This window comes from Lactuca serriola, chromosome 1 (genome assembly GCF_051521515.1).
Source record: "Lactuca serriola cultivar US96UC23 chromosome 1, Lser_US96UC23_V15, whole genome shotgun sequence".
Lineage (NCBI taxonomy): Eukaryota > Viridiplantae > Streptophyta > Magnoliopsida > Asterales > Asteraceae > Lactuca > Lactuca serriola.
Window position 1 is genome coordinate 213736026 of NC_136408.1, and position 17513 is coordinate 213753538.

At 36.5% G+C, this 17513-nt stretch overlaps 1 protein-coding gene across 1 annotated transcript in view; it reads left to right on the forward strand.

Annotated features, from left to right (window-relative positions):
- The window catches only part of LOC145065928 (protein FAR1-RELATED SEQUENCE 7-like), a 61631-nt gene extending 50381 nt beyond the window's left edge, over window positions 1-11250 (forward strand). The window contains exon 6 of the mRNA XM_079013048.1: window positions 10732-11250. Within this exon, the coding sequence (XP_078869174.1) occupies window positions 10732-11250 (519 nt within the window). The remainder of the gene's footprint in view (window positions 1-10731) is intronic.
- The last annotated feature ends 6263 nt before the right edge of the window (window positions 11251-17513 follow it).

A 17513-nucleotide genomic window follows, 5' to 3' on the forward strand; every position in this document is an offset into this window, starting at 1 on the left:
TTGCATAACACAAGGGTCGGTCTCGGCTTTATTTCGGGAGTTTACCGCCCAAGAACACCTTGGGGAGTAAACTCCTAAATCCAATTATTTAGCTATGTAATCTATGTTATGAACACATTTAAAGCTTTCTAACACTACTAGAAAGAGTTACTCACGTTTTGGTATAAATACCCGAAGATCTGTGAGAGAGAAAATGGCTTTTCTCTAGGTTGAAATGCGAATAATGAATGAATTTGGTTCAGTATTCTATTTATATTCCTGAGATATTTTTGGCAGAAAATATTTTTATTCCCGAAATGATTTCTAATATAATAGAGTGTTGGAATAACAGTGTTGCACAAAACCCTAGTGCATCCACTCTCATGATATCTCCTTAAGTGTAAATCCTGAAAAAACTGCGAAACTTATACCCGAAGTCTGGAATTTCACTGAAACTATTCTAGGCTCTATTGTCTTGATATGGTTTGTTCAGAATGGAAATTTCGGGTTGTCACATCATCCCCCTATTAAAGGGAATTTCGTCCCGAAATTAGAATTTAGGCAAGGAAGTATGTACGAATGATCGAGTCGTTATGTGAACTTTCTAATCGATTGGTTCTCGCACTCCCAAGTGAAATCGGGTTCTCGGTTGGTATCCCAACGAACCTTCACTAATGGGTGACGGCGTTGCTTCGTCCGCTTGACCTCTTGGTAGAGGGTTACTACGGTTCTAATACGAAGGCAAGGATCTCGTAAATCTCGATCTCGTCGAGAGGGATTACGAAAGTCCTAATGGAAGGATACTGTTTCAAGTTCGAGACGCGAAGGGGAAAATGTACGTTACTGAGTTCGCAGAGTAGGTCTAGTTTGTGAAATGCAGGACCGATTATGGTAAGAATCTCGGAGGTCCTAACTATATTGGATTTTAGCTTTCCACGCTTTACGAAGCGTATTAAGCCGTTCCCAGAGTGAGGTTTCCTAAAGAATTTGGTCTCTCACTTGGAATTCCAAAGATTCTTTCTCTCGCTTACTTCCCAGTCAAGGGCCATCCCTTGCTGGGTCAAAGTCGAAAGGGTTTCTAAAATTTGTGGGGAGTTCCGAATGGACTATGATAGTAGGTCTGTGAGACCTAGGATTTGGCGAATTTTTCCGTCGGTGACTACAGTGCCGACAAATTCCCAACGGTTTCGGATAATTTGACAGAGTACTCAAAAACATCCATGTAACAAAAGCAAAATTCAGGTCAAAATTTAAACTTTTATAAAACCGTAATTAAGTATACTAAGTGGTAGATATTGTAACAAGGTTTTCATACATATAAAGAACACTAAAATCCGAGTTATAACGAAGAAGTTATGACCATTCTAAGTTTGCCGACAAAAACCGGCAATACGAAGTTACGTAAAAACGCGAAGTTTCAATAAAATACTTTTTGACCTTAGGTGTCTAAATGAAAGTCATAGATATCGTTAAACTGCAAACGTACATAAAAAGAACGCCCAAATCTAACATCGTACGAAAAAGTTGTGAATTATTAACGAATTTTTTTACCCCGACCTTTTAAAAATATAATATTAAAAATAATTTCGGAATTTGCCGACAGAATCTAAACGAAAGTTGTAGATTGTAGTCTCACCTTCACGTGGATATAAAGAACGTCGAAAACGGAGTTCGTATGACGAAGATACGAATTTTCGAAGTTTGCTAAATAATAAAAATATAAATTAAATTAAAACCCGGTATTATCCGAAGAATGAGTCAGCGGTCCGATCCCTCGTACACCCAGCGTACTGTCGTACTCCCCGCGTACTCGGATGCTAGGCTCCGGTTCGTCCACGTCGCCCCGATGCTTCGACCAAGGACGCGGTCATCTGTGACGTCTCGTACGCCCTGCGTACCGAGGTCCTCCAGCCCCTATATAAAGGGTGCGAGGGTGCCGACCAAATTTGCTAATTTCCTTCCTTTCTCGCGCCGAAGCTCTGCGTTGCAACCCTCGGAGTCATCCCAAAGGCCCGGTTTTCATATCCAAGGTGGGAAGAAAGTTTTACACTCCCGAGACTCCCGAGATTTTCCGAGAATCTCGAGAGATCCGCTTTCTCGAGTAGAAGTTATGCTCGGTTTTCGTCACGCTTTCTTCAATCAATCAAGTGAGTTCATACCCCTACAAACACACTTTAAATACGTTTTTAAATGCTTTTTATACTCTTTTAAGGGGGGAATACAAGTAAACACACAACTAAAATCGTTTGAAACATCGATCTTTTGTTATACTTTTCATACTGTTGTTTTAACTATCTTATGAAGCTATTATCATGCAAAACACCTCACAACACAACTTTACCCTCTTGGGATACAATATGTTTTATAAATAGAAATATGTTTTATTTATACGTTTACATACAAATACATCATATCAAGGGTAACCATCGTTTCTAAACCGTTTTATACATTCAAAGAACTTATGATTTATACTTTGTTAAACATTGTGAAAAAGGATAAACTTTGCATACAAAACTATTACTTTAATACAGACTTAGTTGAGAATCCGTGAGATGTGTACATCTTCAAATACTACCTTTTGCTAAAAGGTATCACTACAAGTCCTGTCTATAACCAGAGTCTCCCGTTCGGAGAACGTGTCAAATGTGTATAGATCTATACGGGAAGTCATGATCCCGCGCCCTGACTGTTAGCTACAGTCCGTCCTTTGGGGTGACAGTTTGTCATAACGCTACGACACCTGAAGAACGTCGCTACATGCATATTATGTTTAGTATGGTTATAAAACTCACCGGATATACAATTATTATGGTATTATGCTTTTATGAACGAGTAGCTATTAAAACTATTCTTCATCTAACAAGTGCGATCTTCGTATAGCTTTATTATATAAAACAATGACACAACTTTTAAGCATGTCGGTTGCTTGCGATTTTCGGTCTTAGAGACTGCCAGTTATGTTAGGAAAATAAGGGTTTTTCCTATATACAAACCAAACAACTAATAGGAAAATAAGGGGTTTTCCTGGTGCAATTATTTACAACTTATAACACGAACATTCATATGCATGTCATACTTTTATAAGAAAATAAGGGTTTTTCTTGGAAAACACAACAATTCATATCTCAACTATTAGGGAAAATATGGGACTTTCTGGATCTAATACATTCATTTTCAACACAACGAATCATAACTCTTTACATTTGAAATACTACATTTTCTGGAAAAAAATACACGAACTTTCGAATGGCGTACATTTTCTCAAAACACTACTCATGAACTCACCAACTTAATTGTTGACACTTTCTTTTTGAAATAACTTGTATTCTCAGGGAACCGCTAAGCATATTTGGAAATCAACTTTTGGGGATTAACGTGCTGACGTTAATTACTTCTTTTGAAAGATGTTTATGTATTTATCTTTTGAACATGTAACGAATACAATTATGTAAACATTTTGGAAACTTTAATATATATGGTGGTGTGTACTTTCCTTTCTATGAACTGTTATGATATTGAATATGACGTCCTCCGCCCCCGAACGTTTCCGTTGTTCTGGTTTGGGGGTGTGACAATCCACAACACTAAAAGTGTGTCTCAGGAAATTTGACTCTAAATTCCAAAACTCTTGTTCAGAGAACTTTGCGAAAAGTGTCTCCGAGGGTAATGTTTTTATGGGTTCTTTCTTACTACGAGGGTAGATAAGTAGTCATTATATGGAGAAAGGACGAACTGATCCTAGTGAGAAGGCGTACTCCACTCATTTAGCTCAGGAATACTATGGGCGTATTGGTCCTATCCGAGGGGTATCACTACGGACTCGAAGTGTCCGTATCGAGTTCGGAGGGTAGTCTTTAGGACACCCTTCCCTAACACTCGAACTGGTGATATTCGGATCTCAGGTCCATTTCTGAAAGTAACACTTTCCCTGTGTTTGCTCAATCAACTCTTCTAAGCGAGGCAGAGATAACGATTTCTAAAGGAAATCTAAATGAAGTCCCCGGTCGTTGAGGTACATATGATGCACTCCATCGACTTCTGGTAAGAATAAGACCGGAGCTCTCCAGGGTGAGAAGCCTGGTCTTCTAATTCTATTGTTGAGTAGTTCGTTGTGTTGACCGGACTGTTCTTGTATCTTCCGTAGGTGTTTAGACTGAAGGCGATCTGGTTATAAGAGTCATACTGGGTTCTAAGTTGGTTCCCATGCCAATGCAATTACTCGTACTCATGGACAATCTCCGTCCTGAAGTTCATATTAGAATTCATACGTGATTCAATGATCACAATTTCGTGTATACGAGTCGTATATAATTAAGACTGAAAAGGTATTCGAATAACTAATTCTTCCTTAATCTCACATCTCATCGAGGGAAAAGAAATTAAAGTGGAATCATCAATTCTAAACCTGTAGAACATTAATTATATATCACTCTCATGCATACATTCTTCAGTGATTGATCAACCGTATGAATCCTGGAATTGAACATGACGTACTGCACGAGCAATAATGTGGGGATTTCTTTAGAAAGGAAAAGAACTATAAGGTACTCCTGGTATGAGTACTTCGGTGTTCTGATATGACGGCCTCGCTAAAAGACGTTTACTGAGAAAGAGATGTACTTATGAAGCTGGTATTGCGAGGATCGAATTGAATCGAGTCGTATGATAAAGTCGAAATCATACCGAAAATTAAAGACATTAGATTTTGAGCATAAAACGTTTACAGACAAAAACAACCGTGCAACCATGATTAGAGTTACAGTACTTTAGATTTGCTACAAGACTATTGCTGCGAATCAGATATACTACAAAAGACAAGTATACGCAGCACGAGCATCCCTATACCAACATGATCCCGCAAAAGATAAGACTCTAGTTGCACTAGTTTTAAACATGTTTTTGAACATATAGAATACTGACGACTTGGAGGGAACCTATACTATATTAGGGTCCTTAGCTGCCTCTTTGCATTCTGAGGTCAAACTCTTCCGGATTCGTCGTTGCCCTTTCCTGCTGGACAGTCCCTCTTGAAGTGTCCCATGACGCCACACAGATGGCATATCTGAGAGGTTTGGACATTGGTGGTTGAAGAAATGTGTTGGATCTGGATCCTACAGTAACTGGCAGTATGTCCATTCCTGTTGCACTTATAACAGTGTAACAGTCGGCAACCGCCCAGATGATAAAAGCTACACTCATAGCATTTCGGTAGGTTTCCGGCATATTGTCGGGCGGGTGTAGGGGCAATTGGGACACCAGAAGGAATGGTAGTAGGAGGTGCAGATGTCGTAGCTGTGTTCTTATTCGCCCCTCGAAGTGATTTGTTCTTCCTTTTGGCCCAAAACTTCTGGCTGTTACTCTTGGCCTCGGCACTCGGGGTACCGTGGTAGTTTGTTGGTCGTTCCGGGGCTGGATTGTTACCTGGATTGGAATGATTGATAGCGATCTTGCTAACACTTGCGTTGTTAGCGTTCAGGTGGGTCATAACAGCTGACACGGCAGCCGAGACTGCAACTTGAAAGGTAGCTGCATCAATCTAAAGAGTTGGTGTTTGGTTGATGGGTTGATCGTTCTTCTTGGGAGCCATGATTTTGTTACTGAAAAAAATGAATTTGTGAGCAAAAATGGTTGAAACTAGACGTAGTTCGATCGCTTATGCAAAGAATAGAAGCATGTTCTCTAAAGTTCGACCTACATCCCTATGATGCAATCCTAGTACGGAATGGAAGTATGTTCACGATGGTTTGACCTACATCCCTATGATGTAGTCCTAGTAAAGTTTGGAAGTAAGTTCATGCAATGGTCTCAAGATGTTTGTCGTTCTAGCCGAGGCATCGTTGGTTGGCGAATAACGTGATCCAACCATTGAAAGAGACTTGGAGATGTCTCCAGAGTTAAATTGCTATAGTCCAATGACTTGACTAGAGCATGTTTTCAAATAGACTCTAATGAAAGTATGATAAGAGTATTTGAATAAAGAATGACTCAGAAGTTAGCCGACTATCAATATCTTTGATATTCATGACGTACAGGTTCGGGAAAATGACCTTTGTAAAAGGTCTTACATCATATCCAGAGAAGATAGTTCTTGACAGCATAAAGGGCCTAACTAAAGTACTTACAGTACAAGAAAGTTTCATAGAAAATGCCACATCGATCATAAACAGAAAGATGATTCCTTTTTAACAAGGAAAAATAAAGTAAAGTATCTACCACTAGCGACGGTCATCCCTCTGGTGAACTCTCAGTTCAGCCAGTTGGCATTCCACATCAAGTAGGTGTCTTTCGTAGACTCTCTGGCGTACTCGAAGTTCCATGACTTCGGCTCGTGATTCAGCCAGTGCTTGCAGCAGGGTTTCATGGTCTCTCTCAGACCTCTCACAAGCATGTTCAAGGCGACTGGTGTGAAGCATATGCATTCCTCCATTTGTATCAACTTCTGCGATACATTGTAGAGCTGTCCTGCCTTGAATTTTGTTTCGGGCAACTCTTCGGATCAGAATTGGCATGATTCTGTCTGTTGATCCCCCATTGCTCAGGTCATAGAAGCTTCGGTCACCATTAAATGGCATGGGTTGATCTTGTCCTTGGCTCCATGTTTCCAAACATTCCACCCACTCAGGTGTCGGGCCATGAAAAGCCGGACGAGGGTTAGGAATCGGAAAGGGAGCTGCCTGGGGTAGGTTCTCAACCTCGGGTTCGGAGATGGCATCGTCCGAACGGTCGTCAGCATGGTGATCATTCAGAGGGATTGGATGATCATCATCTGGTTCTTCTCCAAAGAATCCAGCAATCACTTCGTTCGGAAGGAACAGGTTGTCGTGGGTATGGAATCCAGCCATGTTATCTACGCGAGAAAAGGGATGTAAGAAATAGCTAAAATAGACGAACTAACTAAGATAATTACAGTAAGACCAAATACCCCTATGGTATTTCTTTATGTTTGTGTTGGTATGTTTTTAGAATTGTTGCCATATCACAACCATTCTTGGGCATATTCTGATCACTCCTCGGACCAGCATAGTTGATCAGGTTATGCCATTCCCAAGACTGACCATATATCCCTAGGCTTACTTGTGATATTCAACAATTGTAATACTTTTGTTCTTGTCGTTGTGACACTGATTTTAGTATGAATGCAAGCACGTATACTTTGTTAAATATTTTATTATTTAAAAGTATAACTCTAAGACAGAGTGTTTTAATCCCATGTATTTATAGTTAGTATATCTTTTATGGGTTGATATACTTAATTCACTATAAACAATGCTCTGATACCAATCTGTCACACCCCAAAACCACGAACAGCGTAAACGTTTAGGGGTGGAGGACATCATGTACAGTATCACAACAGTGTAATATAATAAACAAGCAACAACATCATCCATTGCATTATAAGTAGAGTTTTAATACATGTGTGTTATTTCATAATGTACAACAATAAAATGAATAATCAAAATAAGGCGAGTATTGTCTGTGCTCCATCTTCTCAAAAACCTAGCCATCGCACCTGTCTAACTGATGACCTGAGAATACAAGTTATTTTGAAAGCGAGTATCAGCTTTAAACTTGGTGAATTCATAAGTAATTAAGGTCTCATTTTCAGGCTTATGAAAATTTATTATGAAGGCCATGTAAACCTTGAATGAAAATGTTGATGTAAGCATGAAAAACCCTAGAAAATCCCATGCTTTCTATAAGTATGAAATGTAGTCTTCTACCAAGACCCGAATGTTTTGTTATGACAATGTAGTCTTCTACCAAGACCCGAATGTTTTGTAAGTAAAATGATAGTTTTTCCTTCAATTGATTAGTACTAAAGTACTTAGTCTAACTCATCGTTTATGTGAAAGTATCACAAAATAAAGTAAACAGGAAAATGTACTACTGTAAGTGTTGTCACTGGGTACTAGGACTAACACAACATCGCATTAAGCGAAATATGTAACCTAATGAACATCCGAAGATTGTCCAGAACAAGTATTAATGTAAGTGTCATCGCTAGGTACTAGGAGTAACACAACATCGCAATAAGCGAAAGGTATAACCTAATGAACATCCGAAGATTGTCCAGAACAAGTATTAATGTAAGTGTCATCGCTGGGTACTAGGAGTAACACAACATCGCAATAAGCGAAATGTATAACCTAATGAACATCTGAAGATTGTCCAGAACAAGTATTAATGTAAGTGTCATCGCTGGGTACTAGGAGTAACACAACATCGCAATAAGCGAAAGGTATAACCTAATGAACAATCGAAGATTGTTCACTTGTCCTCTGTAGCAGCAGCAGGTGGGTGGAGGGGTTAGCCCCGGTTATCAATCTACCTAGTATAAGTAGTAACCTTAGACCTCCGTAGATGGTCATCCACCACTGGTGCTAATCAGTGGGGTTCAGAATGGTAAGTCCTGCTAAGCTATCCCATTGAACCGGGATAGGAAAGATAATTTACACAGAAAGTACTAATAAATCATCCTCGTAGTTCTAAGTACAAGTATCCAGGTAAGTGAATACAGGCTAATGCAACTATGTAGAAGTGTTCCTGTATGGTATTCATGTAAGTGTGTTCATGTAACAAGTAAGTATATGTAAACATATTCATGTATCATGTATTCCTAAGTACGTGTACTCATGTATCATGTAAGTTATTGGTATAGACTCATGAATGAACTGACTCTTGTGTGATTCCTTGTAGTAGTAATAATGTTTTGTTTCTTCTAACTATCCCTATGATAATTAACTGGAAAGTAAGTGATTGTTCAAGTAAATTTATGCACCCTCGATACACCAGGGTGTGGGAAACTGAACGAAGGATGAAACTATAGTCTCTAACATATAAATGAACATATGCGCATAAGTATAGTTTGATTCAAGAAGGTAAAATAATGGTTTTGCAAGATATCTAGGAGTTTTGAACAATAATTAAGAATGACTTGATGTCATTTTAATAAACATTTCAAAACTAATACTTTTGTTATCAAGGTATTTTAAGATAGAAAACCACTTCATGTGTCACCTTTTGAAATATGTGAAATCTACTGAGTGAAAACACAGTTACAAAATACATAAGATTGATTTAATAACATGCTGTTTTCTACTTGTATTCCCCCCCCCCCCCCCATTAAAACGTTTAAAATTATTTAAAACATTGATTAAGGGGTATGAACTCACCTGTAGTTGGTAATTTAGATGAACTGGACGGTGTAGGATTGTTAGGCGTCAAGTGAGCACTTGTACACACACTACGATCCTAATGAACATATAATCACACATATATGCACTCAGTTAGTCTCAAATCACTAATTGATAATGTTAAGACATCCTAGACATAATAAACACTTTATATAAGTGTTTTAAGCCCTAAGGATTGCATCTAAGCTAATGTGGGACAAGGCACTTGTGTTTAGGGTTCCAAAGGACCCTATATATGAGTTTACTCCTCATATACTAACACTCATGGAGTTTACGGTTGTAAACTCTTGAGTTTACGGCCGTAAACTCCCAACCATGGGGGTATTGTGTGTTTTGAAGTCCCAAATGATTCCTAGAATTATTCCAACTTCGTGGTTAAGTCCTTGGAAGGGTTTAAGGTCTAGAAACACTCCTTAGAGGAATTTATGGCCCCAAGGCCATTTCCTTTGGAGTTTACGGCCGTAAACTCCCTTGGAATGGTGTTCTTGTTGTTTTCAAGCCTCAAGCATAGGTGGGATAAGTTCTAGACTTTTATTCCAAGCGTATGAAGACATTAGGCACACTTTGGTGCCCATCTTTCATGTTTACGGCCCAAGAACAAAGTCTTGGCCGTAAACTCACTTTGATAAGTGATTTTGATGTGCTTAAGGTCTTAGATTAAATGGGAACAAGTCTAGATAAAAGTCTAAAGCTTTAGGTGCCTTAAAAGCACCATTTGAGTTTGAAATTGGAGTTTACGGCCTAAGAAACTCTTGGGCCGTGAACTCCCAAACTTGGGTGATTCTTGGTTGTTTTCTTGTCCCTAACACACATACATATGAGTCTAAGGCAGTTGCATAACACAAGGGTCGGTCTCGGCTTTGTTTCGGGAGTTTACCGCCCAAGAACACCTTGGGGAGTAAACTCCTAAATCCAATGATTTAGCTATGTAATCTATGTTATGAACACATTTAAAGCTTTCTAACACTACTAGAAAGAGTTACTCACATTTTGGTATAAATACCCGAAGATCCGTGTGAGAGAAAATGGCTTTTCTCTAGTTGGAAATGCGAATAATGAATGAATTTGGTTCATAATTCTATTTATAGTCCTGAGATATTTTTGGCAGAAAATATTTTTATTCCCAAAATAATTTCTAATATAATAGAGTGTTGGAATAACAGTGTTGCAAAAAATCCTAATGCATCCACTCTCCTGATATCTCCTTAAGTGTAAATCTTGAAAAACTGCCAAACTTATACCCGAAGTCTGGAATTTCACTGAAACTATTCTAAGCTCTATTGTCTTGATATGGTTTGTTCAGAATAGAAATTTCGGGTTGTCACAAGTTTCCATTGTGCAGCACAACAACAGTAAAAGTGATTTTAAAAATGAATTTAAGGTAATTTTACTTGTTTTTTGTGAAAAATGTAATAATATTCATATATGAATATGATAATATTCATATATGAATATCAATATTCATATATGAATATTATATGAATATATGAATATATATGAGTGTTGATATGAGTATTCTTATATGAATGTAAATTTGTAAATTTTGTTTTTGTATCAGGTTGAAATAAAAGCTGAAGAGAAAGAAATAAATTGCAGTTGTGAACATTTTAAGTGTATGAGTGTTTTATCCAAACATGCTTTTACAATAATGATGAGATGTGGTGTTAAAGAAATTCCTGAAAGGTACATTTTGAAGAGATGGAGAAAGGATGTGATATCAAGAAATTATCGTTTTAGTTCTGTTCAATCCGATTCAGGTGATTGTGAGAATGTAAAGCTAGTCAATGATTCATATTATAGTTTTGAATCATGTTTGGATATTGTAAGAGATGAAAAAAAGAGATTGGCTTTGTTTGCTGAGAAACAACAAATGTTGTTGAGGGAATTTGAGAGTGATTATATTTCTCTTGGATTGAAAAGCAAGACAGATGGTGAAGTCGTATGCAAGCTTTTGGGTGTTACTATTCCTATTCCAGAAGAGATTAATATTCATGTTCCTGATGTTCAAAGCAATAAAGGTTCTGGAATCAAGAAAAGAATTCCAAGTGCAGGTGAAGTAGCATATGAAAAATTCTAAAATAGAACATAGAATGTGTTCAGGATGTGGAAAACGAGTTCCACACAATTTACGTACTTGTCCAGAAAGAGTTGGAGCTGCTAAATCAGCAAAAGACACTTAGGGATTTTTTTGTTGTTTTTTATTCATTTATGAATATATGTAGATAAAAACAATAAACAATAATATTCATGTATGAATAATACACATTTATATTGATATGGTAAATTGATATGTTGATATTTGTTTTTTAAATTACTATAAAATAAGTTATATTGATATTGTAAATTATTTATAAATGAATACAAATATGTGAAATTTGTTATACTAATAAATAAGTAATATTCATATCTGAACTTTCTTATACTAACATATTACTTTGAACTTATTCATAAATGAATATATCATATTCATATTCATTTATGAATAAATAAAAATAAAGTTTGAAAATATTTGAATATAAAAAAATGACATAAATAAGAAAACTTGTTTCTACTAATAAGTTAGTTATATTCACATATGAAATTTGCTATATTCATATATGAACTTTGTTATACTGACATATTACTCCTAATTTAATCATAAATGAAGATATCATATTCATATTCATTTATGAATAAACATAAATAAACTTTGAAAATATTTAAATATAAAAAACTGACATAAATAAGCGAAGTTGTTTCTATTACATAATCATTCAACACAAGATAATAAAAGTTGTTCATAAGCATTTCACAAAATATTAAAACTGTAACGTCCCAAAATACGGGCCAAAAATTTTATTTTTAATTAAGTGATTTGTAAAAGCGTTTGTAACAAAATATCATACGATCATAACATTTAGTAAAACATGTCTCGTGGCCATAAACCAAAACGTAAAACATGATAATGTCAGAGTCCAAATCCCAGAATGACTCATAGTGCGGAAAACAAAGAGTGTGTGTGATGAGCCGCTACCATGCCTACTCCTTCCCCTTGACTGAAGAGGTACCTGAAACAACAACTGAAAACCGTAAGCACAAAGCTTAGTGAGTTCCCCCACTATACCACATACCATATAACCACATAACATACATATATTGTCAGGCATATCTGGGTGCCTGACCTACCCCTTCGGTCCTCTCGACCGGATATTGACTAGCATATCTGGGTGTTGGCCTCCCCTTCAGTCTTCTCGACCGGATACTAACTAGCATATCTGGGTGCTGGTCTCCCCTTCAGTCCTCTCGACCGAATGTTGGGGACTATTTCACCCCTACTACTACCACATAACTCATATCACATAATCTATCTAGCATGGCTGGGCATGACCGCCCCTTCGGCCCTATCGATCGGTAATCTGGGGACTATCTCCTCCTACTGTCACTAGCACATAGCATCATATCATACTAGCACATAAACATATCACAATTAGTAGCAAACCTAGATGAATATCACAGAGACAATCATCTAACATACAACTCCTACTGGTGGGTTGACATTGTGGCCGTAGACCTACCGCTACTGGAAGGTAACTCACCTCAAAATAGTTGCTGATCTGTGTGGGAGTTGATTGTCTTCTGCTGCTGCTGCCCCGGAAATCCTCCGGCTATAATTCCCACAAAACACTTAGTCAAACACTGCTAGATGTACTTAGAGTAAAATGACCCTTTTACCCTTAACCAGGTCAAAGTCCAAGTCCAAGTCAACTTCCAGTTGACCTGACTCGCCAACTTGGCTCTCCAACTCGTCGAGTCCCTAATCATTCGATTGACCATAATCCCGTCTCTACTCGTCGAGTTAGGCATTGACTCGACGAGTTTTCCTTCTAAGCCGATGTCTAATAGTCCTTCAACTTACTCGCCGAGTTGTATGAACAACTCGCTGAGTTTGTCTTCATCCGAAGAACATTCTATGTTGCGACTTGCTGAGTTGTATGAACAACTCGCCGAGTCTGTTCTTGAGGCAAGAAGATTGCCTTGAACTCGCCGAGGCATGGCATTGACTCGCCGAGTTACTACATGAGTGGGTCTGGCTTCCGACCCACTGAGTCATACCCCATGACTCACTACTCCACCCCGCGAACACGAAAAGGGGGAAAACTCGGGGACTCGCGACTCGACTCGCCGAGTCCGATGAGCGACTCGCCGAGTCTGTCACATGCAAATACTATACACTCGATTTTGCTTGAATCCAACTCATGCCGTTCACAGATCTGGGTTTCTAGGGCATGAATTACACGTAAAGTTTCCAACTTTACGCGTAAATAATCACCAATGAAGCTTTTAGGGCTCAAAATGCACCAAAAGAGTAGATCTAGGGCTTTCATGCAATATGGCTCCATAAAGGCAGTAGATCCAAGCTCCTGGAGCTCAATCATGCCTAGATCTAGAGGCTAACAACTTATTACAAACCATAATGCACAAACAAGCTTGGGGAAGGGCTCAAGAAGGACTTTCATGTAGCTAAAAGAGACTATAAGCATGGAAACAGAGGGAAATCGAGTTATACCTCAAGGAAATCACTGAGATAACACAAAGATGCCTGGCCTCCTCCTCCTCTTCCTTCTTCTCAAAATCTTCAAGAAACACACCAAAGCACTTCAATCTCACAAGAAGTAAGGGTTTGAATGATGTTGGGAGCTCTAAGGGTGAAGGGGGCGAGGTTGGGGCGCAAATGGTTGGTTTAAATAGGGTGCAAACCCGTGAAATTTAGGGTTTCATCAGACAGCTGGGACTCGACGAGTCCCGAATGTGGACTCGCCGAGTCGCCAACCTAAACGTGCCCACAAACCCGTCTCTACTCGGCGAGTCGGGCCTACAACTCGCCGAGTCCAAGGCTAAAAATGTAAAATACTTAGATAAATTTTTCCGTACCAGGAACCAGGTGCTACAAAAATGATGTTCAACAACATTTAACAAACCATTTAAAACTTGCTTCGCAGAATCATCTTACATTTACTTCAAATCCATTCATCTTCAACACAAACTATTCTATAGCATCACACTTCAACATTCTTTCATCTTCACAAGCAATCATCAATATTCTTTTAACCTTTTTTGAATTGTTTGCATAGCCTTGTATGCATGATCAGTAGGCACTTTGAATTCAACTTTTTGATATTTTTCAGCAAGATCCAACACCTTAGCCTTCAACATGTTAATTTCAGAAGTTAGCATTATGTGTGCATATCTTTGCCTGGGCTTCCCTAAAGTAGTTTGCTGAACTGCACTTTCTTTATGAAGACCTGGTTTCCACTTTGAGGGTGGTTATCTCATATAGGTCTCCATATGTCTCATTGCAAAGACCCCACAATCAACTTTGTTTTTAACTGTTCTCCATGACATTTCAAGTCGTTGGGGTTTGATACTTTCTTTTGAGATTGCATTTGCTCTTGGATGGTTTATTTCTTTAAAGTATCCCACAAACAAATTTTTCTGATCATTAAATAAAATAAAAGTTAGATATGTAATAAATTGGTTCTTTCATGTTGTTGTGAACTGGGTACATACCAAAGGTTTCATTATTACTCCGTATTTCCCTTCATAAACCCCCTCAACTGCACTATTGTCTAGAATTTCAATTGACGGTTTCTTTAAGTTGAAGACAATCACAAAAATGTGAGCACTTCTAACAACTGGAAAGAATACCTGTTTTTATGTATATAATGGTAAGTATTTTGTTGATAAAATATATATAAAAAAACAACTTTAATTAACATACCATGTCAATATCTTTTATGTTCAAGATTTTTTTGTACCCATTGGTACTGTCATGAAAGTTCTCCTCGAATTTTTCATACTTTCTTTCATCAGACAATGTTGAAGTTAGATAAGCAGTCTGTAACCAATATAATCATATGTGAATTTCGGTTGAATATATATAATTATGTTAAAGAATACATCATATTTGTAGAATCATATGTGAATTTCGGTTGAACATAAGCAGTCTGTAACCAATATAATCATAAATGAATATATCATATTGGTGTATTCATTTATGAATAAGGAAGGAATTAAGGTTAGAACATAAACTTATAGAAACTCCAACTTTCAAGAAGAGTCTGTATGGTGAATTTCCAAAATCCCTTTCCAGTTCTTGGTGGTTAAGTAAATCAGACCATGTGTCTAAAACTTCTCCAAAAATCTCTGTGTTTGCATATAGACTTTCCATACCTGTTCTTTCTACTATCTGACCATATTTTGTCTAGACAACCACATATCTGCAAATATATAATCAAAATGTCATAGATTATTATCTATATAATAATCATATATGAATGTATATAAAATAAAGTTACTTACGATGTATTGACTTGTAAGTTGAACAACCATTCACAAACAATACTCTCCTGATGTGTCAGTTTGGGTTTTGTGTCTGTTATTCTGCATTTGAAAGGTGATTTGAAAGCATCAACAAGCTTCTTCTCTCTTGGTTGATCCAGATCATGCTTTGATGATCCTACTTTAGTAGGAATTGATACAGAGATTGGATTTGGATTAAGAACATTTTTGTTTGCTAATCTGATAACAACCTTCTGATGGTCGTCTTTGATTTGTTTTTTTGTAAGTGCTTTTTTTTAGTGAAGATTCATTAGATTTTTTACTTGAAGTTTGATCTGAATCTTGACTGAGACCTAGACTAAAGCTTGGATGAGTATCTGCATGCCAGGAGATTTATCATATAACTAGTTGTAAGTTAATTATAATATTTGAGTTTATATTTTGAAATGTTTATCCAAATTGTTACTTCCTTTATTCCCTTTTGTCTTGTCAGCTTTTTCTCCTTTCTTGTTTTGATTTTCTGACTTTTTCTTTGCTGAAAGATAAAGAACTGTGATTAAGTAATTCATATGTGAATAAGTAATGTATTCCTGTATGAATAAGTAATACATATCATTATTTATGAATAAGTAATACTATATTTTTTATTTATTCATATATTGTGTTATTCATTTATGAATAATAAAACTTACTATATTCATTTATTAGTGAATCAACTATTTACCTCTATCTTCTGCATTTCCTTTTTCAATTTTTGTTTGTTTTTCTTCACCTCCATCTTTCTTGTTCTTAGCTTCTATTCCTCCTTCATTTCTATCTTCAGAGTTTTCCTTGCCTAAAACATATACATCATATATGAATATTTTTTATTTTTTATTCATTTATATAGTGTATTATTCACTTATGAATAAACAATGTTATTAAAAAAATCAATATAAATGTTGTAATATATTTTAACTCATTCATTTACTTGTATCATCTCCCTTTGTTTTTTCAACTTTTGTTCCTTATTCATGTACACCTTCTGATTTTTCCTTTTCTGCAAGAGTATTAGTTTTACCTGTACTCATTGGTGACCCTGGTCAAAATTTAACAAACAAAATTGTTATTGTGTATTGATATTTTTATATATTTTTTTAAAATAAAATTAAGACAAAATTTACCTATATCAATATTATCGAAAATAGTTTTCATTTCAGGGTGATTCTAGATTTCATCTTCTTGACTATTTAAACTTGAAACTCCAATTCCAAGGACATTGTCCACAATGTTGTCAACAACTTTATCCAACAAATTTTCATTTTCAGTTTGTTAAATAGCCTCTTCATGATTATTTGTTTCCTCAGCATGATCATCTTTTTCTTCTTCATCATTCTGATTTTCATTCCTCTTTCCATCTTTCTCTTTTACTCCAATTTCACCTTCTTTTTTGTTCTTATCTGCATCATTCTTTATTGCTTCATTATATGCTTCATTTGAATCAAGCAAATAATCTACTTCTGGTTGACTTGCACCATTATCACTGTCTTCTTCACTATTTCCCTCTTTATCTTCATTTTCTGTTTGATCATTTGTTTTTTGACCCATTATTGGTGTCAAATTGATTCCTTCAACTCCAATTTCATTAATTGGAAAATTAAAAAGTGTTGTGATTTCATTTTTTTCTTCAACAATCATATTTGTCATCTTTTCTTTGAAAATTCTAAAGCTTTCCTTTTCAGGGAACTTTTTCATCGCATCATTAAGCTTTGAATTCAGCTTTTCCTTCATCCTCTCAAAACTATTAAGCATTTTTGATATTTTTGATTCATATGCCTATGTAACAAAAATAAGTATATGATTAGAATTTAATATAATAATTTAATGTAATCATATATTATTAACATGTTAAAACTAATTACCTCAACAGAATGATCTTCATCTTTATCAGAATCATTGTCTTTGAGATCTGTATCTCCTTCATTTTGTTCATTAACAAATTCTTCGTTTAATTCTCCAACTCCAAATCTACCTTTTTTTTGT